Source organism: Artibeus jamaicensis, unplaced genomic scaffold (assembly GCF_021234435.1).
Source record: "Artibeus jamaicensis isolate MK-2021 breed Jamaican fruit bat unplaced genomic scaffold, CSHL_Jam_final contig_456, whole genome shotgun sequence".
NCBI lineage: Eukaryota > Metazoa > Chordata > Mammalia > Chiroptera > Phyllostomidae > Artibeus > Artibeus jamaicensis.
In genome coordinates this window covers 8,494,452-8,518,130 of record NW_026521839.1, presented here as the reverse complement: position 1 = coordinate 8,518,130, position 23,679 = coordinate 8,494,452, and the positions used below count along the sequence as shown (strand labels likewise).

At 49.0% G+C, this 23,679-nt stretch overlaps 1 protein-coding gene across 2 annotated transcripts in view; it reads right to left on the bottom strand.

Moving 5' to 3' along the window:
• Positions 1–1,069: 1,069 nt before the first annotated feature.
• SPOCK1 (SPARC (osteonectin), cwcv and kazal like domains proteoglycan 1) overlaps positions 1,070–23,679 on the bottom strand; it is a 469,853-nt gene continuing 447,243 nt past the window's right edge. The window contains exons 7-12 of one of the 2 annotated variants that reach the window (XM_053666503.1): positions 20,724–20,840; positions 16,640–16,861; positions 11,902–11,964; positions 4,756–4,893; positions 4,085–4,297; positions 1,070–1,455 (exon numbers count right to left, since the gene is read on the bottom strand). In XM_053666503.1, the coding sequence (XP_053522478.1) occupies positions 4,107–4,297; positions 4,756–4,893; positions 11,902–11,964; positions 16,640–16,861; positions 20,724–20,840 (731 nt within the window). In that variant the 3' untranslated portion in view covers positions 1,070–1,455; positions 4,085–4,106. Of the gene's footprint in view, positions 4,298–4,755; positions 4,894–11,901; positions 11,965–16,639; positions 16,862–20,723; positions 20,841–23,679 lie in introns of both variants that reach the window. The other variant, XM_037163499.2, reaches the window with a different exon arrangement.

The window sequence follows — 23,679 nt, the reverse complement described above, 5'->3', positions numbered from 1 at the left end:
ATTTGTCCATCTCATCTAAGTTATCCAAGTTGTTGTTGTGTAATTGGGTATATAATCCTTTTTGTTTCTATAAAATCAATAATGTACCCCACCTCCATTTCTAATTTTAGTAAACCGAGTCTTCTCTTTTAGTCAATTTTGTTAAATTTTGTTAGTTGATTTTGTTAACCTTTCACAGAGGCAGCTGGTTTTGTTGATTATTTTCTATTCTCTGTTTCATTTCTCTCTATTTCAATCTTTATTCTCTCCTTTCTTCTGCTAGCTCTGAGTTTATTTTGGTCTTATTCTAGTTACTTAAGGTATAAAGTTAGGGTTTTTTTTTAATGTAAGCATTTACAGCTATAAATTTTCTTGTCAGTATGCTATCATTGCACCCTATAAGTTTTGATATGTTGTGTTTTTATTTTCATTTTTCTCAAAATATTTTCTAATGTACCTTGTGATTTTTTTCTTTGAACCATTGGTTGTTTAGAAGTTCAAGAAAAATTATAGCCAATCCTTTATTTTGACAGCTTGTGCCTTGGCCCTCGGTGGAATCACTCACTCTGGGTATGAGTAAGTCATAGACACGCTGGCCTCCGTGTGCCTAAAGGTGGAGAGGAAATAATTCCTGCTCCAGTTTGTGCTTGGACAAGCAACCCATTGGTCCATGAACTCAGGAGAACTCAGCACCCCTGCGAAGGAGAGAGGTGTGTTTTCAGGAGACCTGGTGAATGGCTGACTGGCAAGGGAAGGAAGAGGCAGAACTGAAAAAGCCTGAGGTTGCAAGCAGGACGCCAACAGGGAACTCTGACCGAAAAGGACTCATAGCAACGGTGCAGCCCCGGAGAGGTGAAAGCAGCGGGGAGAGGGTTAGGTGATGTGGTTCGAGCCTGGGGGGCAGGGCATGGGTGTGCCCGGGTGCACTGAGGGGCCCAGGCCCGGCGGGGCCAGCGGGACTGCCGGTGGGTTCGCCTCCCTACCAGGTTCAGAAGCCGCCTCAGAGGGGCCCTCACTGTTGTCCAGAGGCCAGCTGTGGGTGAGCCTGGGGAGCGTGTACCCAAGCTACCAAAAGGCAAAAACTCAGATGTTGCAGACAAATTAAAATTTATTGAGACAGACAGAGATGCACCTACTCAGGACTACAGTTACGCAACTACCGTTAACCAAAGAGTCATGTTCACATTCCAGATAAGTCTATGTGCAAAAGCATTCAGAGTCTACTAGGTTTTTCTACATCACTATTTCATCTACAACAGGGACAACAAACTGACATTCAGGGTTTGGTGGCTCTCATTACAATGCTACACATTGAACAGGGACACACGTCAGTGGCTTTGAGAAAACGGTATAAAAAGACCAGACCACCCACTGCAGAAAGAGCTCTCGGATGTCACTGCACGGTGTGGTCAGGGTGGCATCCTGGGAAAGCGGAGGGGCAGACCTGGGCAGCTATGGCGTCCTTCACTGCTGGGCCTGGGGAAACAGATATAAAACCTCAAGTTCAGTGGTAAGGTGTTTCCATGCCTAGAACATCTGTGGAAACCGAGCGACGTCAACATGGTGGATAGCTAACCATGGTGGAGGACTCTGGGGTTCAGGTTGGGTGCTAAGGAGACAGTTATTAAATTAGAGAAGCGTTTATGGCAGAAGAATAAAACCATTCCCTAGGGGCTTTCCAAAAACAAGTCTGTGGGTGAGGACTTGGGCCCTGTCTCCAACAAGGGACTGGGCGGTCACAGGAGAATCCGTTAGTATCAGTTTTGTGTAGGACTCATCACCTGCTAAAACACTCCTGCCGAAAGAAAGAAAACAAGAATTCTCTTTCTAGGCATAAGGTAGCTAAAAAAAAAAAAAAATGGATCTTGAGTACTTTTCACAAGTGAAGAGCATTAAAGACCTTTAAAAAACCTTCCGCTGCCGTGCCCGAGTGAGGCGTGGAACGTGGCACTGGCGTGGCTCCACCGATGTGGGGTGCTGGGGGTAGGGGGGCTTTTTATTTAATAGTTTAATGAACCAAGATATCCTCCTGGAACATCTCTGAAAATGAGCGTCTCATTACCTTCCTGAGAACTGACTGCTGAGCACTCTTCTCCATCATTAAGTTAATGCTAAGGGTCTTTAAGTGTCATCTTAATTTGACACTTGTCATAAGATAATTAGTTTCTCTAAGTGAAATCAATTTGTCGATTTAAATTTGTTCTCTTACACATTTTTCCAAGCTTGGGGGAGGGAGTAACAATGGTTTTCTCTGAGGGTCTAAACTGAGGTTTTTTAACATCTTGATTCTTTTATATACTCTATTGTAATGTAGCTGCAATTAAGCACCTGTTTTCTAAATTATGAGCTCAAAGTGTTGTGCAAGTTAGGAAAAAACATTACAACACAGTGAGAGTCAACTTCCTAGCACAGAGCTGGCCAGCGGCCTCCCTGTGTCTGGGCTCCTGGCTGCACTGGCGTCTTATTGGGCCTCAGAGTTCGCTGCTTCATCGTGTTTGTGTCTGGCCTGAGACTAACTTCAGGGATAAAGCCTCTCTGTTCAGCCAGTGCAAGGGCTGGAAGTGTTAGTGTCAGGGGGTGGGGAAAGTACAGAGAAATGGTTGCTCTGGGGTGGAGGGCTGGTCAGCTGCCACTGTGATGTGGTTTGGCTGAGTCCATTTTTTTGCCCGAGTTGACGTGGGCTTGTGGACCGGCTGGGTGGGCATCCAGGAGGGGGCAAGCCTGTCGGGGAGGAGCTGAGGGGCCAGCACTGAGCTAAACGGGCCACTTAGAAGACTACTCTTTGGTACTTGTCCTTGAATCTGGGCCAGCCCAATAGGGAGAGACATTCTGAAGACTAGGGACATGGCGACCCTACCAAATTCGGAGATGGGCTCTAACAGTGACCTCACTTAGGGGAAATAAACCACGTGCTGAGAGACTCCCTTCACTCGTGTCCTGACCCTTGGGCAGCACCGGCTCTAACAGGGCCCTGCTTCCCTGCGCTGTCACGAAGCTCTTCCTAGGCCTCCCTCGGGAGCCTGTGCTGCTCATTACGACTGTGGATAGAAGGGGGCAAAAGTGAAACCTTGAGGGAAGAATCCTGGATTTTCTTCTACGCAATACCATGAAGGTACTGTCTTCTCAGCGAGCGGGGTGTGTGTGGGTCCCCTAGAAAAAGCCCTTGAGTGGGTGGGGCGGGAGGCGCCTGCAGCAGACAGGCCGCTGCAGCCCCAGGGGGCTTGGCGCTGGAATGAAAGAGGCGGCTTGTGCAGCTGCCCGCCTGGGCGTCATGGCTTGTGCAGGAAGAGCGATGTGGGCGGGCGGTGGTTTCTCTGGGTCAGGGGGGTCCCAGTGAGAAGAAACTGCCACCGCCCGCTGCCTGCAAGTGCCGACTGTTAGTGCAAGAAAGGCCTTCGATACACACTTTATTCCAGAAATGGAGATCCAGGTCTAGGCAGGCTCACACGCTCATAACTATTTTTCACATGGTTTTAAAAGGAGCCAAACAGTTTTTCCGAGCGGAGCGTGCACCCGACTTACAAACATGGTCTCTTCCGTACGCGGGGATCTAGGCTCGCAGGTGCAGAGGGAAGCACCCCCACACCAGTTTTCCAATAAAGAAAATCAGTGCCCAGAAAGGATTCTCAACTGAGTTAAGGCTCTTGTCTGTAGGAAGCCAGATATAGTGATGTGAATGACTAAGTATTCATAATACACACCAGGGGTGGGGGGCGCGGGGGAGTGAAGTACAGCGTGGCTGTTTTCCACAACATCTACAAGACACAAGAGAAGCACTTAGCCACCGTAAGGCCGGGAACCATGCTGCGGCAACCACCGGTGTGGGGGTCAGACGAGGGCCTTTACGTTAGGGGCAGGGCTCCCTGCACGGACCACATGCTCCTTGCAAAAGTCTCCTGGGTGGGAAGGGGGCTCCAGTGCAGCCAGCCCTCCCCCTGCCTAAAAACAACGCACACCCCTCTTCCCACACGACCGACCACCTCCGGGAGTCTCTGGGGGCGGGCCAGCTGTCTTCCAGACTTCGGTTGGTAGAGAGCAACAAGGGCGCCGTGGAGTCTGAGATACAAATGCAGGAACGGGAAGTGACTTGCGACTCGGTGCCAACCTGTGTCCTCTTCCCGTGGGGACTACCAGATGTAGCCGACCTCGTCCTCCTTGTCGTCGTCCTCGTCCTCGTCGTCCTCGGTCAGGGCCCGGGCGCGCACCCGCAGCTTCCGCAGCCTGTCCTCCGGCCCCAGCTCCCGCTCGTCCTCCAGGTCGTCCGGCAGGACCACGGAGCCGCCACTGCCGAAGTCGCCCGAGGTTTCCTGCTCCTCTTCTGAAACATGGACAAGGTACCGGAGGTTAGTTTCTGCTCACACGGCCACCCTCACACGGGACTGTGCTGCAGGGCAGAGCTGCGCGCATCCCGGCCGTGCGGGGCTGCTCTGCACCGCCCAGACCCGAGCTGGGTTCTGATCTGATCCGAGCCCCAGAATGCTCCAGGTGCTTCCGTTTACGACCCTGGCTGCAAAGTGGAGGCAACCCGATCCGCCTGCACTTGGCCTGCAGTAGTTTCTGTCTCACCCTCTTGTCCAGCCAACGGCCATGGCGAGGGCTAGCCCCTCGAAAGCTGGCCCTGTGGATCTCGTGCAATTTTAGGTCACTCGGTCTCCACTGCAGACTCACTCGCTGTGGCCACAGCCACCTCCCGAAATCCTTCCACTCGGACCCTAGCACAGCGAGGACCTGCAGGTACCGAGGGCACGGGGGGCAGACGCAGGAGGCCTCACTCACCGCAGCTCACGATGCCCTGTTTCCTGGAGCCCGCCAGCTCGTTCCCGTACTTGTCCACACACCAGCACTGGCCCGTGCTGCCGTGGCACTGTGTGGCTTTGTAATAGCCCTCCTCGTTACAGCGCGGCATGAACGTTCCTGGGGGATCGGAAAAGAGAGACAGCTCAGGTCTGTGCCCGGCAGGACGCAGAGAGGCTCCGGGTGGAGGGTCCCGGGTCCGCAGGGTCCCTGCTGCAGCAGGGGTTGCCTGGTTACTGCCAGTCAAGGCTGCGAAGCCCTGGGGCCACTCGGGGATCAACAGGGCTCCTCCTACTCTGTCTCTAATCACAAATACACACTATTCTTATTAATAAGTTTTATTTTGTATGGTTGCCCAGTTTCACTGAGGTGTAATTAACACAGCACTGCATCTAACCGAAGGCGTGCGGCACAATGGTTTGGATTGCCCACATTGTGAGGTGAGCTCTGCAGTCAGTTTGGTTAACATCCATCATCTCGGGCAGACACAAAAAAGGAAAGAGTTTGCTTTGTGGTGAGCGCTCTTGGAATTCCCGCGCCCAACAGCCGAGAGCACACCTCACCGCAGTGCTCACCAGAGGCCGTGCTGTGCGCTGCACCCCTGCTGCGCCCTTCTCACTTGGCACTCGCGCTCTCTGATCCCCCCACCCCTGCCTGTGGGGACCACAGATCTGCTCTTTCTCTATGAACCTAGGTTGTTTTTTTTTAAGGTTCCACATACAAGGAAGATCAGACAGCGTTTGTCTTTCTCTTATTTTACTGAGCACAATGCCCTCAAGGTCCATCCATGTCATCACAAATGGCAGGATTTCTTTGTGTTTATGGCTGAATAATATTCCACGGATGGATGGAGATACACACACACCCACACACCCCACCACTTCTTTATCCACTCATCCATCAGTGGACCTGGGGCTGCTCCCACGTCTTGGCGATTGTCAACGCTGCTGCAGTGAATACAGGGGTGCCTATGTCCTTTTGAGTTGTTTTTGTCTTCTCCAGATGATCCCCAAAAGTGGGACTGCTGGATCACGTGGTAGGTGAATTTTCTGAGGAGCTGCCATGGGGCTTTCCGCAGGGGCTGTGCCAATTTACAGCCCCACCAGCAGGTGCAAGGACCCTCTTTCTCTGTTCCCCAGCTTCCGTCATCCTTGCGGTGACAGCCATTCTGACAGGTGTGAGGGCATCTCAGCGGGGTTTTGACTTGCACCTCCCTAATGATTAGTGACATTGAGCACTCGTGTGCCTACTGGCCCTCTGTATATTTTCCATGCAAATGTATCGGTTCAGGTCCTTCGCCCATGTTTAATTGGATAATGATAATGACTTTTGCTATTGGGTTGTATGAGTTCCGTACACATTTTGGGTATTAGCCCCTTGTCAGATACATGGCTGGCAAATACGTTCCGGTTCGCGGGCGCTCTGCACTTCGCTGATGGTTTCTGTGGCTGTGCACAGACTTTCGGCTTGACAGAGGCCCATATATTTGTTTTTTGATTTAGTTGCTTGTGCTTTAGGTGTCTGATCCAAAAGGTCATTGCCAAGACCCAGGTCAAGGAACCCTTTTTCTGGGCTTTCTTTTTTTTTTTTTTAGGAGTTTCATGATTTTGGGTCTTACATTTAAGTCTTTAGTCCATTTTGAGTTAATTTTTGTAGGCAGTATAAGATAGGGGTCTGGTTTCATTCTCTTACATGTACGTATCTAATTCTTCCAGCATTCTGTATTGGACAGGCTGTCTCTTCTCCATGGAGTATTCTTGGGTCGCTTATCAAGTACTAGTTAACTGTACATGCAAGGGTTTATTTGGGGGCTCTTGATTCTCTTGTTTCACTGGCCTATGTGTCTGGTTTTTATGCCATGTGGTTTTGATTACTATAGCTTTATAACATAGCCTGAAGTCAGAAGTGTGATTCTTGCTACTTTGATCTTCCTTCTGAAGACTGCTTTGGCTATTTGGGGTCTTCTGTGGTTCAATACAAACTTTAGGATTTTTTTCATGCTGGATAAAAATGCCATTGGAATGTTGTTAGGGATCTATAGGTAAATGTAAAATAATACTTCAGGTAAGTTCTTCTAATCTATGAACACAGATAACTGCTGATTTATTTGTCTTTGATTTCTTTCATGTTTCATGGTTTTCAATGTAGAGCTCTTCTACCTTCTCAGTTAAATTTATTCTTGTTTTTGATGCTGTTGTAAATGGGATCATTTATCCCTTTTTTGATAATTTGTTATTAGTGTACAGAAATGCTACTGACTTTTGCATGTTGATTTTATATCCTAAAAATTTAATGAATTGGTTGATTGTATCTAACAGGCTTTTGGTGGAGTCTTTTGGGGTTTTTTAAATAGAAAATCATGTCACCTGCAATACAAACAATTTTACTTCTTTCCAATTCTGATTTATTTTATTTACATGAATATTTCTTTAGTAGCCTAATTGTTCTGGGTGGAACTCCAGCACCAGTTCACACGGGGGTGGTGAGAGCGGCTGTGCGTGATGTTGGCTGTGGCCTCGTCACAGGTGGCCTTTGTCGTGTTGCGGTAAGTTCCTCCTGTAACTCATTTGTTCTGAGTTCTTACCATGAATGATTGTTGAATTTCTGCAACTATGGAGATGGTCCCATGACTTTATCCTCCATCTTGTTAATATGATGTATCAGACTGGATGATCTGCATATACTGAATCACCCTTAGGTCATGGGGATAGCCCCACTGGATCATGGGGAATCATCCTTTTAAATGCGGCTGACTCCGGTTTGCTAATATGTCTTTGGACATTTTGCATCTGTATTCACCAAGAATATTGGCCTGCACTTTCCATATGGTGCCTTTTCTGGCTTTGCTAGCAGGGTGATGTCAGTCTTGTAAAATGAATTTGAGAGTGTTTCCTCCTCTTTCAGTTTGTGAAAGATTTTGAGAAGGATTGATGTTAATTCTTCTTTAAATGTTTGGTGAAATTCATCAGTGAAGCCATCTGCTATCTGGTCCTGGGCTTTTCTTCTTTGGGAGAATTTTGATTACTGATTCACATTATAAAATGATTTGGGTATTTTTTTTTCCTGTAGTCTAGACGTTTTGTATAAAACGAGAATGCTCTCTCCCATGAAGTATTCATCCATAGAACTATTTTGGGCCTGGTGCATATTTGGGGGAATGAGAGTAGCGTTTTGATTTAAATTAATTTCATAGTTTTTAATCTAGCTGAGTCTTCTGGTTCTTTGTGACTTAAACATGGATATTCATAGTGTCCATTCCAACCAGTTTTTCATAACTGATGAGCTGGTTCAGAGCAGTGGCTCTCAGAGCGCCCCCTGCAGGCCCAAACAGCTGCGACATCACCTGGGAGCATCCTAGAAAAGCACGTTCTTGGGTCTGACCCCGGATCTGCTGAATCAGAAACTTTGAGAATAGGGCCAACACCTGTGCTGCAGTAAACCCTCCCAGTGGTTCCGATGTGCACTGGAGGTGAGAACCGCAAGTCTGCAGGGTCCTCCCACGTCCAGAGTTCTGACAACTTTGGACCCTTTCACACTGGCATATTCACTGTTTTCCGCTTCGGTCTTAATCACTTCAGGTGGTGTTCTTCCTGATTGGAAAATTGTTAGTTTTCTTTTTAATAAATGCATTTGAAGCTGAGAAGGTTCCTCTTAAGTTTCCCTTCAGTCACTTCCCACCAATTTCGGTACCTGGTGCCTTGCTTTTCATCAGTTCTAAGTGTTTTGTGGGTTATACTGCCTGCATTTAATCTTTGACTGTTTATTAAAAACCCAGATGTGTGGGGTTTTGGCAATCTCATTCTTGACTTCTACTTTTATTATGTTGTGGCAAGTGAATTTGATCTGAGATGGGGTTTTTTTTTTGAGATTTGTTGAGTTTTCTTTTTGGCAACATCCATGGCAAGTATTTGATGTGTGTGAAGAGACTATGTACTCGTATATTCTGTGCTGATGTATAGGAACTCATAGGTATGAATGCTAACTACTCATACCATTCAATTCCTCTTTTTCTCCCTGTACTTTTGCCCACTTGAACTGTAAATTTCAAGGAAAGAAGTCTACTTAAGTCTCTGACTATGATTATAAATATAACAATTTGTTTTAAAGTTGTGAATATACCAATTGATGGCATCGTGTGGTAAGAGGAACATTTCAGCAAAATATTGTCTCTGTTTAGAAATCAAAATGAAGTATTTGCTGCTGTCAGATTTTAACACTCTTATAAAAATGAGTCTAGTATCTTTTAAGCTTGTGTTTTATATGTAACTCTCTTTTTAAAAATACCAATTAATAGTGTCTGAGTCAAACCCATTCATATTCATTGGGATTATAGATATGCTTGCCCTCATTTCTACCTATTTTGTGTTTTTTATTTTTTAAATTTTCCCCCTTTCCTGCCTTTTGTTGAAATAATTACATCTTCTTTATTCCATATTTTTCTTCTATAGGTTTAAAAACAATATTTTTAGTCCTTATATTCTTTTTTTTAAAAATTTTTAAAGATTTATTTTCAGAGGGGAAGGGAAGGAGAGAGGGAGAGAAATGTCAATGTATGGTTGCCTCTCGTGTTCCCAGTTCTGGGAACTGGCCTGCAGCCCAGGCATGTGCCCTGCCTGGGAATTGAACCTCGATCTTTTGGTTCACAGGCCTACGCTCAATCCACTGAGCTATACCAGCCAGGGCTAGTCCTTATATGCTTGCTAACCTTAAATTTTCCACAGAGCAGCATATTTTTACTTATAAGATCTAAAGTCAACCTATGTGTTCTTTTCTTTCTGAATAAATCAGAAACTTAACACGTTTTCAGAGGTCATATTTATTTAGAGTTAGCTTCGTGTCCTTTTTCACAGTTAACTCCTGCTGGGCTTGTTCATCTTCTGGGAGCACGTGGCCCAGGTGAGACTTCGGTGGGGCGGGGTCCATGCACTTGCTGCACCCGAGTCTGAGATGCTCTCTGCCATCACATGGGACACGCTCATCGGGAGGTGATGCCTTTGGGCTGAGAGGGCTTTCCTCTCAGCACTTTGCAGGTATTATTTTCTTAAATCAGTGCTGCGACTCTGACGTAATTGCAGATGCTCAGTATGTGTGCTAGTGTTCAGTTTTTCATCGGTGTCTGCTCGTGACGGTGCCGTGGATGATGGGAGAACCCGCCGCGTCAGTGACATGGTCTGCGTGGACCGTGTGCAGACAGGGTTCTGCTTACTGCCATGGTTTCCTGCTGCCTGATTTTAGTTGTGACTCTTTTTCAGAGTAAGTATCTTCTTAAATTTACTTCTTCATAATATAGACCCCAACAAGAAATGTGGCTTGGGAGGAGAAATTTGTTATTTGAACCCAGCTTCCAGCTGATTCTAGGACTCAGCTCACTGGGCTGTTCAGGGTGGCCAAGCTCTCAGACGTCATGGACAGGACAGTGTCCCCAGGAAGGCATTCCTAAGGGACAGCCTGCTGATGCCATGCCCACACGCTAACCTAGGGGCTCAGGACCCCAAGTCTTTAGGCCTCCTCCAGCCGCAGTCAGAAAGCAGAGGGACCCGCCGGGCTGAGTCTCGGGCTGGAGAGAGGCAGGTGCTGCCCTAGACCTGTGATGTGGCAGGGTCGTCCTCCCCCAAGTGCGCACTAGGTGTGAGCGTGATCTGTTGTTGCCAGTTGTATCTGTTATTTCTATCCAATTTTTTTAACTGAAATGCCCCTGAATACAATTTACTGTATTAGAAGATTTCATCATGTGAGAAGTAATTCATAAGATACTTACATACCTGGTATGTAAGACACTAGATTATGGTATCTTTGTGAGTCAGAGTGATTCCCATGTGTGGGGAGAGGTGATGTAGGCTTTAAACGAGGTGGGCTTCATGGTCACTGGGAAGGCCAACCATTTCATCTCAGACCACATCTTATGTCTCATTCATTAGGAATCAGGCTGTAAGAAGACGTCCATAGCCAAAGGAAACGCATTCTTAAACGCAGCTTTGTACTGGTTCTGTGACCACCTGTGGGCCCCTGGCACCTCGCTCAAACCCCAGATAGCTCTGAAGCAGTCAGCACAGGTCCCACGGCAGGGCCTGCGGGACAGGGTCCAGCCGCCCTCCACTCAGAAGGATGCCTTCATGTGGTTTTTCACGGGAGAAGAACCCAGGCCCACACAGGTCAAATTCACGACTTCGACGCGCTGAGCTGAACAGCATTGTCAGAGGCATCGAGTGTGAGGCAAGCAGGCCAGTGAAATCAGTGGTCTTCAAAGTGGAAGGAGGAGGAGCATGTGCATCCGGGTATTAGAAGAGGAGACGACGCCAGAGTTCAGACAGCCTACATCTGACAATCTGTTAAAAAACAACTTGCCCGTTTCCATAAAGTAAATAAACTTGTGAAGTGGCAAGCTGCTTAGGGAATGCCCTGTTCCTAAATGTTTAATGGGAATAATTCTGAACCATTGTTACAGCTGGCAGTGTAGACTCCTTTCTTCCCCACAAACAGTGGTGTTTGCCAAACACTCGGGGACGGTGCGGAGGCAAGGGAGGCCGCCACAGGCCAGACTGGCGCGCCAGGCCCAACACAGGCAGCGCCTGCTTCCGCCTCACCACTCGGACAAGGGTGCGAGCAGAAGCGTGCAGTGTGCAAATAGCTGTACACTCTCCTCCCGGGAATCACCTGTGGGAAACTGGGGACGTACACTCATGTCCTTGCATCCTCTCTGATGGACTTAGCTGGGAGTGTGGCTCATCTTCCTCCTTGAATGGACAACTTGGTCTAGGGAGTGTAGGCAGTTCTGTAATGTGTAAGACCTTATAATTCTTGAGTTGGAGGAACATCTTGACAGCCCACTCAATGGCTGTTCTTGAAAGAACAAGCAAGGATTCACTGGAGCCCAGGGTCAGGGAGGAAGATTCTAGCCCTGGCTGACCTGCCCATGGGCCCTGGGCCTCCCCTCTTGCTAGTTCTCAACCAACCAACCAGCCCTCGGATGGGGTCCAGCTGCCTAAAGGGACCCGTCTGTGTGGAGTACGGTGAGGCGTTTGTTCACGAGGCACAGGTCCCTAACTGAATAACTGGTGCTGTGTTCTGTGTTATAAGACATGATGGTTTAATTAGTTGTTTAAACAAGTGGCAAGAAACTGTACTTACCCAACGGGCTTTTCCCCTTGCTCAGTTTCTGAATCCTGTTCATTTCATTCTGGCATGGGAGACCTAAAAAATAATTTATGAAAGTCACTTTCCAGATGGTGCAGGATATAATCTCCAATGATTGGCTTGAAATGTAGACAACGACACACCTGGGAGTGGAATTGCTCCATATGCTGTTGCTAATTAAAAAAACAAAACTTAAACCATGAGGTACTTAAAATACTATTCAGGGGCTACTTGAGCTGTACAGGGGTTTTTCTTCCCACCACCGACTCCTGCAAATACCAGTTGTCTGGCAGGAGATTTGCTAACAGACTTTACATGAGGAAGTACATGTGTAGCTAAGATTTTCATGGGCTGAAGACCAAAGCTTATGAGTGGGTGTGTGTTCTGAATCCGCAGAGCAGACCAGCTAACCAGGGGGAAGGTGACAGGCGATCAGTGCTGGGCCTTGCTGGAGGAGGAGAGGCGTGGAGCTCGTGGCTTTACTGCCTGGGGAGGTAAGACGCAGGCCTCACAGGACAGTCACGAAGCTACACAGGCCACCTAGAGAGGCGGTGAGTGTGACTGCCAGCTCCAGCCCATCTCCGAGCCCTTGGTCATGAAATGCATGCTGCTGTGAAGGATTCAGAGCAGAGATGCATGGCTGAGCGTGTCCTCTCTTTTACCTTCCAAGAGAACTTCCACTCCACACAGAAAGAAGGGTGACCTCACAAGTTCCCCCGACTCACCCCTGCAGAGCCTATGGCTCTGGGAGGCCCTGCTCTTTGGCTCCGAGCCCTCCAGGCAGGGACACAGGTGTGGTGAGTGTCCAGGTGCTTAGGCCGCCTATGTACCTGTAGGCAGGGGGCGGCAGGATGTGCTGGAGCACCTATTCCAGCCTGCTGGTAGTGCCCGAGGGCTTCCCAAGCCACCTGGCCTTGCTGCTGTGGCCTGAGTGAAACCTGCTGGGGAACGCATTTTGTTTCCTGCTGGGTTTGAGATACCAGTTGAAATCAACAAAGAAAAGGGAAAACAAATTCCATCGGTGGTGATTAAAATTAGTATTTACTATGAGAAACAGTGAAAATTTATTGAATTCTCAGAATGTACCAGACGCTGTTCTAGAACTTTACACCTTAATTAATCTTTACAATAACCATATGAGGTGGATACAAATACCATCCCTATTTTGTGAATGGAAATGCTCAAATTTGCAACTGCAGGAATACAGAGAAGCTGCAGGCATTTCAAAGGCTGGTCCTGAAGACAAGGAAGATCACAGTCATTCCCAGAAACACGGTCTCGGAGAGTTTTCTATGACATAAGTTTCCATTGTAAAGATGCGCCCTCAAACTTAAATCTCTACTTACCGAAAGACAAGGAGACACACAGCGGACTGAGGCCCGTGGATCATCGCTGCAGGAAATGCAGAGACAAACAACACAGAGCTCCAGACGAGCGATTATAACAGGAAAGGTCTGCTGCTAAGCAGGCGAAAATAGCTCCTGGAGGTTTCTCTGACAAGTCAAGGGTTCTACTGAAGAAGGGACTGAGTTTTAGGAACAGATACAAAAGGTAAAAATGTCAGAAATGAAGCCTAGGTCGGGAGCTCCAAAACTGAGGGGAAGCTCTTGAGAACAGATTGATCACGTGGAACAAAGAAGTTTTAATTCTAGAACTGAACATCTGAGGAAAAGTGAGATAGCCTGAGAAAAGCTAAGATGTGTCTTAGGAAATCTGTGCCCTTAAAAGGTAAAGAACCCTTTCGGCTTCCGGGCAAAATGGTTCTATCACCAACAGAAGGGAAAGCAATTAGTGTGGTTCATGCAACTCCATAGTTACACCCAGTGCTAGGAGAAGAAGGTTTGAAAAATCTGTCAAGAAAAGAAATTCACTTCAGGAAGTTTGTACTTAGCATCTTTGTTTTTGTATGAAGAAAAATATTTTCACATATTCAGGGACTAATTCAAAGAATAGATTCCCCATGAAAATTTGTGGGGAAAAAGTCTGAAACTCAAATTTAGTGATAAAACTAAAGAGAATAACAGCAAAACCAGTCAACAAATAATCCTACCCCCTGAAAAGTGCTAACAATTGTCTTGGGCCAAACAGGCCCTCAGTATCTTAATAGAAGAATTATCTATAAATTAGCTATAATGAAAATACCAGCTATGAACACCTAAGGTCTACAGCCAAGAAAATACTCTGGAAAAAAATTTGGCCTCAAGTATATACTTTAATAAACAGAAAATAATAAAATATAGAAGTTTAATGAAAATCCCAGAACTGGTTCTGGGTCAGGGATAGAGGCAGTGGGAACCTAACAAAAAATAAACTTACTTAAGAAAACTGGAGAACACCCACGGATCTCCTGGAGGCCGTGGCCTGCCCCAGGCCCAGGCAGCTTCCTCCGGTGGCTACCGGCAGGGACGTGCCCAGCCTGCTCCCGCGAGGCCAGGTGGCCCTCGCTCTTCTCGTGTCACTCAGGCTGAGCCTGAACCTGGCTAAAGGCACATGAGTTTTAGGAACTCAAGCCCAAATCTGTCATGAAGCTCAATGTGGAGCCACTACAAGCTTTCTACTGAAGTAAAAAACATGGCTGTTACTTAACATCGGTGTGAAGGAACTAGCAGATGTGAGTAGAAAAGGGAAAGAAATGAGGTACAGAAACTGTAGAGGAAGACAGTAAACCGTCACCGCTCTCACAGGGTGTGACTACACAGCTGAAAAACCCAAGGAAACCCACCAGAATAACCACACATGCAAAATGAGAATTCAGTAAGGTAGCTGAGAACAAAACGAATATAGAAACAAAGAGCCACCAGTGATCAGATATAATGGAAAATGACTGATTTCGGTTGTAGGGGCAGCAACAGTAAACACGAGAGGAAGTGCCGTGCTGGTGAGAACTTGGAGTCCGCTGGTTAACAGGTCCTGTTCTAGAAGAAAATGGCTCACTATTCCACAGCTATCACTTCTCTCTGGATTAAATGTTTGCCTGCTTCTTAAAAAGGAACAGTCAGAATTTTTTAATGGAATAAACTGATTCTGAAGCTAAAAAGCTATCAATATAAGAATATCCAGGAAAACTCTGAGGAAAGATTGAAGGCAGGGAAGGTTGACCCCACTTGATAGTAAAGTGGACTGTAAACAGCTGCGATTTAAATGATTCAGAACTGATTTATGAATAGACAGCTCAGTAACAAGACGAGTACCCAGGAACAGACAGAGAGTTTTATGTACACTAGAGGAAGCATTGCACATCGGAGGCAGAAAGACAGGTCAGCCAACAACTGTCGGGAAAGCAACTGGCCAGCTGCCTGGGGAGGGTGGGGGTGGAGCAGGGGCTGTGGCCCCACTGGACTGCACATGTAACATACCCCAATTCGAGCAAATGTTGGAAGCCTAACCTAACCCTAACCTAACCTAACCCTAACCTAACACACACCAGAAAAATCGAGAGTGGTACAAGGTTTCAATAAATGCTCAAAAAAGAACCCCAAAAAGTGGTGAAGAAAACTGCTTTATTATCTTAAAGTGGGAAATACTTTTCTAAGCTTAATAACATAAGCTTTATGGATTCTAAGAGGCCATAAAGTAAAAGATGGAGACATCTATCTAAAAATTTCTCCCTAGCAAAAATGCAGCCAAAGTGGAGGGGAAAAAATGGCAATACATGTGACTAGAATAGTCTTAATAATCTTAGAGAAAATTCCTATTAAAAACAATGAAAAAACCCACAAGAACTTAACAGAAAAAATGATGAATGTCTCTAACAAACAAAGATGTTTAACCCAAGTTGTAATAAGAGAACTGAAACAAAGTCTAGAAGGAAATACAATTTCTTGTCCCCCAGTTTGAAAATGACCACAGACTTTAGCAAGGCCATGGGAAAATAGGTATTCTTGTGTACTTTTCAGGGGAGTAAAAACCATCAGAACGTCAACTGGAAACATTGCTCACACTTAAAATGCACGTGCCTTCTTGACCACTCACTCTGCTTTCAGGAACGCCCCTTACAATCCTCTGACGTGCACCTGCACGCTCGCTGAGGGTCCTTCGGGGCGCCTACCTGCGCTTTCTGCCGGGCGGGCGTGTGCCGTCTGGGCATGCGCACACGCACCCTCGGTGTAAACACTGTGGTATTAGCACCCAACTTCCTTTCTGGGGCGGCTCCGACCGCCATGCTGACCTGACCTGGGCTGCACCAGGTTTTTGGGGGGCTGCAGGCCACCACACGTGGGCACACTCCCCGGGAAGCTGAGACAGAACCAAAGCCAGGCCCTGAGACCCCACAGGGAGCCGCAGAGCCCCGGCTGGATCCCCGCGAGGCCGCGTGAGGGCCGGTGCCCCGCTGCAGTGTGTTCCAGCGGGCCCCTCAGATCCTGCCTTCTTTCTGTGTTCCGTTCACTGGAGTATCCTCATGTAAGACACTGTGCAAACCCTTTCTTGAAGGGGAGTATGGAGGACCCACGTGGCAGTGGGGGTTACGTGGGGAAGGTTTCTCGACCTGTTCGTGGATGAAAATGCTGAGGTGCGACACAGTCAAGAGAGCTTCCCAAAGAAGATGGAGATAACGGACTCCCTGGTCATGCCCTTGGGTCTCCCAAAACACCGTGTTAAGAACAGAATGAAAATAAGAGAGAAGAGCCTTTGGGCTCGCCAGGAAACAGACGGAGCCTTCCGACCTCTGCCTGCCTCCCCCGCGGGGGTCCGGCAGCACGGCTGCCCCGGGCGGCCCCTCCGCCCCCCTCACCTGCAGGCTTCTGGAAGCAGTAGCACCACTCGTTGTTGGAGAGCTTGCCGTCCTTGAAGGAGTCGCAGGAGTTGAAGAGGGGCTTGATGCAGGGCTCGTACTTATCCAGGTAGATGGCATTGATCTCCGAGTGGTCCAGCAGGAGGTCGTAGTTCATGTCCAACTTGTTGAACATCCAGCCCAGGGAGTCCTTGCAGATGGGCAGGATGCTGGTGTCAAACCCTGCCGAGGGAAAGGCTCGGGTCAGCTGCTGCCACACCCGCCTGGCCGTCCCTGCCCCATCCTTCCTGGGGGGTTCACCCTCAGCGGCCCTGCACTAAATGTGTTGGGGGGTGGATTTAAATGAAACAATTTAAAATGCACAAAAACAGAAGTCAGCATTTAAGGAAATATGTTTGAGGGGAATAAATCCCCAATGCTAATTTATCTGTAATGTACTGTATTTTGCTGTGTGTAATGTGTACTATTTTTGCCCAAATTTTTGAGGGAAAAATAAGGATGTGCATTATACATGGGTAGCACTAATTCCATATCTATAACACTGTTTTTAATTCTTTTATTTATGCTTATGTGTGAAAAGTATAACTCTAGAAAGCAGTAATGATATCCATATGCAAAATAATACTCTAGACTATAATAGGTTTTGTTTATAAATATAAATAATAAAAAATTGAGTTAAAAATATAAAATGAAAGGTTTTTTCCTGAAAGTTTGGGCCAAAAAAATGGGTGTGCATTATACACGGGAGCACATTACACGTGGCAAAACACGTAAGTATGGGTTTTCACGTACTCGACTTGCTTAAACAGGGTCTGTGTGAAGAGGACCAGAGGGTAATCCTGCAAACTGTGCTTTCATAGTTAGGAAAAAATATGATGTGAAAAACGAAAACAAAGCAACTTGCAAAACAATGGCAGTCAGACGCAGCTGTGGCACCGTCCGGAAGCCTGGCTTGCACCCGAAGCGTGGCGGACCCGTGGCCCGGACACTGATGGGGGTGCGCCTGCACCCCGTGAGGGGCCTCTTTTGTGCTGTCCCCTCAGGAGCTATGGGATACAGAATCCAAACGGATTCACACAATATTCCTTTCTCATTTCCTGGGAGGGAGCAGGGTTAGTTTTCTTAAAGAGCTTCTGAATGGTGCCACAGTTTAAACTTATTTTTCCCTCGGAAATCATGATACTCAGAACCCTGCATCTGCTGAAGCCAGAGCTCAGAGGAGGCCGGCCCCAAACCAGAACTCGGCTCCAGCCCACAGTCAAGTTATTCCACAAGCCAGACTTCTGGGACTGGTTTTACTTCCAGAAAAGTGAGGATAAAGGTTCACTTTTGTCTTACTTAAGACACTGTCCTCAGCACTCTGTACTTAACTGTCTCACGGAACCCTTGGGCCAGTCCTGTGAAATGCTGCTATACCCTCCCCACTTCACCCTGGGTTTGAAGGTGTCTTGCTCAAGGTCCTACAACTGTTGAGCTGGGATTCAAACCCAGGTGGCCAGCGCCACCTCGAGTCTATAGTCTGAATCCCACCTCTCCCAGGGCTGCCTCTGCCTCACAGGACGTTTGACCCTCCTGTCCCCAGGACGTCTGGTTGGTTAGGATGCCCTGTTTGGGGATGGGTGGCCATACAGGGTCCTGATGGTGTCGCTCCCCTACCTGCATCTCCAGGAACCCCTGCTCAGTCCGTGGGAAATAAGACAGAGCGAAGTACTGCCCCTTTCTAAAGCACTGTTTTTACCAAGGGGTCTTCGCTAGGCAGTAAGGCAGGTGCAGCACCGCCCTCTCCGAGCTCTCGTAGGACTCCACGCTCCCTCCTCTCAGACTCCTTGTGGGTCAAGCCCCGGCAGGCATGCAGTCAACGCTCCATAAAGTATTTGTCCAGAGAAGTTTTCTAGCTACTGCAAAGTTGACCCTTTAACACATAAATATCTTTCCATGTTTAAATTCATTCCTTTTGGTGTCTCAGAACTCACCTTGGAACATCCTTTTTACAGAAAGGGGGACCCTGGAAAGGACTGAGTCCAGTCCCGTCCAGTCTCAGTCCTGTCCGGAGTCCCCCTGGATGTAGGACGTGACTGAGTCCCCTGTGGGACGATGGAATCTCCCCAGGGGCCTTGGAGTGAAGGAGGCAATTTACTCAGACCTGAAGCGGCTCCCACTTCCACACAGAATATCCTGTTCATTGATTTCAGAAGCTGGCACCATTCCCACACGGGACAGAAGAGTGACCGCCAAAAATGTGCCACGCTGACTGGGCAGTAGGCTAAAGGTTAAGACCACTTCCTATCTACTTGGAAGTTGTAGACAAGATGCTCCTGCACCTGATATCTGGGGGTGGCGGGGGACAGAGCAGCCCTTCTAATGGGCCCCGCGCACGCGGGACGTCCGAGGTCCCGTGTCTCTCCTTCAGAGCCTCCCGGACTGACAGCAGCATCTCTGCCCGCTCTGGCCTCCGGGCCTCATTCCTTATGTTCCCTTCACAACAATGGCTTCGGGACATGAAACCAAAAGCCTCGTTGGGGACTCAGCTTGTGTCTACACAAGGGCAGGTCATTCCTGGCCCCCCCATCTGCATGTGGACTCTCCAGGGACTGGAAAAGATTGTCCGCAGAGCCCAGGGCCCAGCTGCTCCTGGAGGAGCCCAGGGGAGGGTTTCTCTAGACCACCCTTGACTGAATGGTCCACAGGCTCCCAGGGAAGGCCCAGCAGGGGTGAAAAGAAGGCACCTGACTCCCCGTCCCCACAGACACAACCACGCTTCAGACACTTAGATTCCAGGAAGCAAACGTTCTCTCTCCCTTAAGGGAGAAGATCCAAACTAGGGAAAGAATTGTCCCCTATGTTCCCTCCTAGCACCGAGGCTCCGCACAGCAGAGTAACCAAAAGTTCAGGGAATCATTCATATTCTGGCTGGAGACTGGATGCTGGTCAGACTTGGGATCCCAAGCCTTACAGAACTCCGTGAACTTGAGTAACTGTGTTGCTGGCTCACGCGTTCTAGGCAGACCGGCCTCAGTGGGGAGGAGCCCACCAGCCGTCAAGCACGAGGCTGGGGACCTGTTCTGAGGGCTCTCTCCGGTCCTCGAAGAGGCCCGTATGGCCACTGCCGAGTCAGTGCTGGGGTGGGGGCCCTGCCTGGGGGTGTCCGTGGAAGATGAGATGTGGCCTGACAGATGTTCAGAAAGAGTATCAAAAGATGTTTGTACGATGCTGTTTAAAGTAGCTGAACATCAAGAACAACTTCAGGGATCCAAAAACAAAAGTCTACTTATATCATTTACATCACACCCATAACCCAGGGTTCTGTGCAGCTATTACAAAGCAAGACACTACTTTTTGGCATGGAATGATAGCCACGGTATGTTGCAAAATGATACAAAGGAGGTCAGAAAAGTCTGCAAAGTGTGATACACACACTTTTTTTTCTGTGTGATGAGGAAAAAGAAGTATGTATCACAACATGCTCAACAGGTGTTAAAATGGTGGGTTTAGAGCCCTGGCCAGGTAGTTCAGTTGGGTACAGTGCTGTCCTGATAGGCCAAGGCTGTGGGTTCGATCCCCAGTCAGGACATGTGAAGGATCAGCTGGTGTGCGGAGCAACAAGCCAATGTCGCTGTCTCCACCTCCCTCCCTCTCTCTAAAGTCCATAAAAAATTTTTTTAATGGTGGGCTTAGTTTTTGGACATTTTTAATGTATATGTTATTTCCCAAAATGCCTCTACTAGACATATGTTAATTTTATAAAAACAGAATTGACCCTTGAGCACTGAGAGGTAGGGACACTGACCACCCACACCCTGGAAAATCCGAATAGGACCTCAGTCGGCCCTTGGCACGTGCAGACTCCCAGCTCGGACCCAAAACGCGTGTGAGTGCATGGTTATGTCCTCTCGATTCTAAGGCATCTCCCCTCCTCTATATTTTATCATTTCTGAAATCTGAAAGTAAAATACTGTTATTAGTGGGTGTATTCAATGCAGGGTCTCCCTGCTCACCCCAAGTGCTAGTGCTCACTCAACAGTGTTTGATGCCCGAGGAACCTGGCATTTAAAGTGAAACATTAGCAAGAACATGACGGCCTTACTGCCTTGGGCCACGTCGGGGCTGGTGGGCTTGACGACCCTGTTGGCATCCTCATGGAGGGCTCCGAACCAGTCTTTCAGCCGGGAGGCGAGGTTCCTCAGCTCCTTGTCTGTGCAGGCTGCGGAAAAGCAGAGGGAGGTGCAGTGAGCCTGGGCTCTCTCCTCTCGTTCACTCTGTGCCCTCACGGGGGGGTGCCATCCACAAAGCCTTGCCCAAACACACCTCCCTCTCCAGTCACAGTGTAACTCCTCGCCCCCACTCTGATACCCCTCCCCCAAAGGTGTGGGACAGAGAGCCTTGACTCCCGGGGCAGGCCGCATTGTTCGGGACTGAACTTGGGCTGCCTCTGAGCTGGCAGAGCGAGCTACCTTGGGCTCACCGTTGTGACCCAGCCTCAAAGGCCCTCTCAGAGGCAGGCCTGCTGCCCACCCGACAGAGCCTGCTCTTGCAGTTTGCCAGAGAAGATTACTTTGTCCACTAGATTCATAACGAGACATTAACACTCAGGAACAATTAATGCTTTTAGGGAGAGTCTGCCGAGGACACCAGAAGGTCCCAGGAATAGCAGACTCTCAATTTTGCTTTAGCCCAAGGTTTGAGCTTGTGGATGTGGGTTATTTTGTTAGCCTTTCCACAGATGGACTTCACTTTCCCCTAGAGACACACGGAGCCTTCCCCATGGGAATGCTTTCTGTTTGCAGCCTGCCGGTGACTATCCGGCTCATGTTTTAGGTAGGACAGAGTGACCAGGACCAAGGAACACTCCTGAGAAAAAGAAAGTCTGGATGGGTGGATGGGTTGGAGGGGTCAGGCTGTCTGAAGGGCTCATGGAGCACTGAGACAGGACTCGAGGGAAGAAGTGCAGAGGGGTGGCCGTGGAGCAGAGGAGGGGCTGACGTTCCCTAGCTCCCCGATTTTGCCCTAATTCTAGGTGCTGAGAATCTTGACAGAGGGCCCAGGCAGTGAGCTGCTACTGAGACACAGAAAAACCAGCAATGGATTTAGTGACCTTTAGCACCTGGGACAGAAATTAGAGACCTGCAAGGCGGAAATCCCAGTGAGTAAGGAGGGGCAGAGAAGGCAACACTGCAGCTGTGGTGCAGCCAAGCAGAAACAATGATATGGCACAGAACCCAGTTCTGAGCATCTCCTGGTGCTGCCAGCACAGGATGCAGGTGAGAGCCAGAGTCTCCCAGTGCGGAGAGACCCCGGCCAATGCCCTGGGCCCTGAGTGACCAGGGAGCTGACGGGCAGCCAAGCTCCAGGCCAGCCTCCAGGGAGCACTGGCTCTTGCTGACTTGAAGTGTTGGCCCCTATTTGCGTCTGAAAGGGCAGGATGATTCCTCTCCAGAACAAAACAACATCATCCAGATCTTCTCATACTGACACTCTGGCACCTCTCCTGCCCTCCACTCAAGGGCAGGTGAGCAGACCCAGGCTGCAGCCGCAAGCTCAGCCCCCCGCCCCCAGACCTGCTGCCTTCCTCCCGCCAGGACCCAGACCCGAACGCCACAGAGCACCAGTGATGGGGCGGTGCTGCTGAGCCCGGAGCTGTTGGAGGCCTCGCTTTCAGCAGCCAGAGCAGGACTTCCCACAGCCCGGGCCAGGAAACTGTGCCGGGAGCCGACCTGCCAGGCAGCACCGTGTGTAACAGCTCTGGGCCCACGCTGCCTGGCAGGAAGTCCGCTTCGCCACGGACAGGCTTGGTGACTCAAACCAGTGACTGAACTGCTCAGTGACTCAGTTCCCTCATCTGTAAACTCAGGACATCATCACGTGACATGAATTAAACAAGGTATGCAAATCACTGAGCAGCACACATGGCATGTAGTGCTGACACTCAGCAGGTGACAGCTGTGGTTTTCACTGATGTTACTAGTGTTGCTCTTGATTTTGATCATTCCCAGGGGAACGCCCATGCACACCGAGGCATTCAGAACAGCAGTAGGACAAAGGTAGTGGAACGAAGCGGGCTCTGGCCACCTAGGGCCCAGGTGGAGACGGATGCGTGTGCTGGCCGGCACAGTCGCCACTCGCCACATGCAGCTGTGTGCGTTTTATGTATATTTAAATCAATTACGATAAAACCTAAAATCCAGTTCCGCTCTTGCACCCACCACACTCCCAGAGCCCCACAGCCATGCACACGTCATGGGGACCCCGTGTGGCCAGTGCAGGTGACACTGCCCTGGGCAGCACTGGACGGAGTGAGCTCCACTCCATCCCTTCAGTCTGTGCAGGTGGGCTGGGCAGCCCTGAGCCCGCTCCAGCCAGGAGCCGGAACTTCACGCTCGGCCGTGCACACAAGTAGGAGGAAAGGATTTTTTTCTGACATCATGACTCACAGCTTTGCCCGGGGGCCTGGCCTTGGGTGCGGGCTGACCCTGTAACAAGCTCGTTCGCCCCAAGGCACAACCTCTGGGGCAGACAGCGCCCACTTTCCTGCCTTTTCATTTGCTACCTGGAACCAAACAGGAGAGGATGTGCCCCCTTGAGGGCCTGTTGATGCGGTCTGTTGTTCAGAGGGGATGGGATTCGAACCCTATGGCCAGTCTCACGTTTGAAAATGTAAAATTCATAGCACTAGCTTCTCCTCAAGTGCAATGCACACCAAATGTTCTACATGTTCTCTACGCCGAGAAAACTGCCAAGGCGACGTGCCAAGGAAATGCATCCCCTTGTGGCCCTATAGGGTACATCAGTCAGTCACGCTGAACTGACGCCGGGCAGGCGTGTGGGTGGTCAGAGTGTTCAGGAGACCGCGGGTCCCCGGGCTGCCCGGAGTGCACTCCCGGGCCCTGCAACCCTGAGCCTGTGCTTCGGGTGGAAGCACACGCAGGATGCCGTGGCCCGGGTGGAGAGAGGCCTCAAAGCCAGGATGGAGATGAGCGCACTGCATTTCAGGGCCCTCTTCCCTCACAGTGTCCTCGACCGAATGGTCCCTGGGAGGAGAAGGC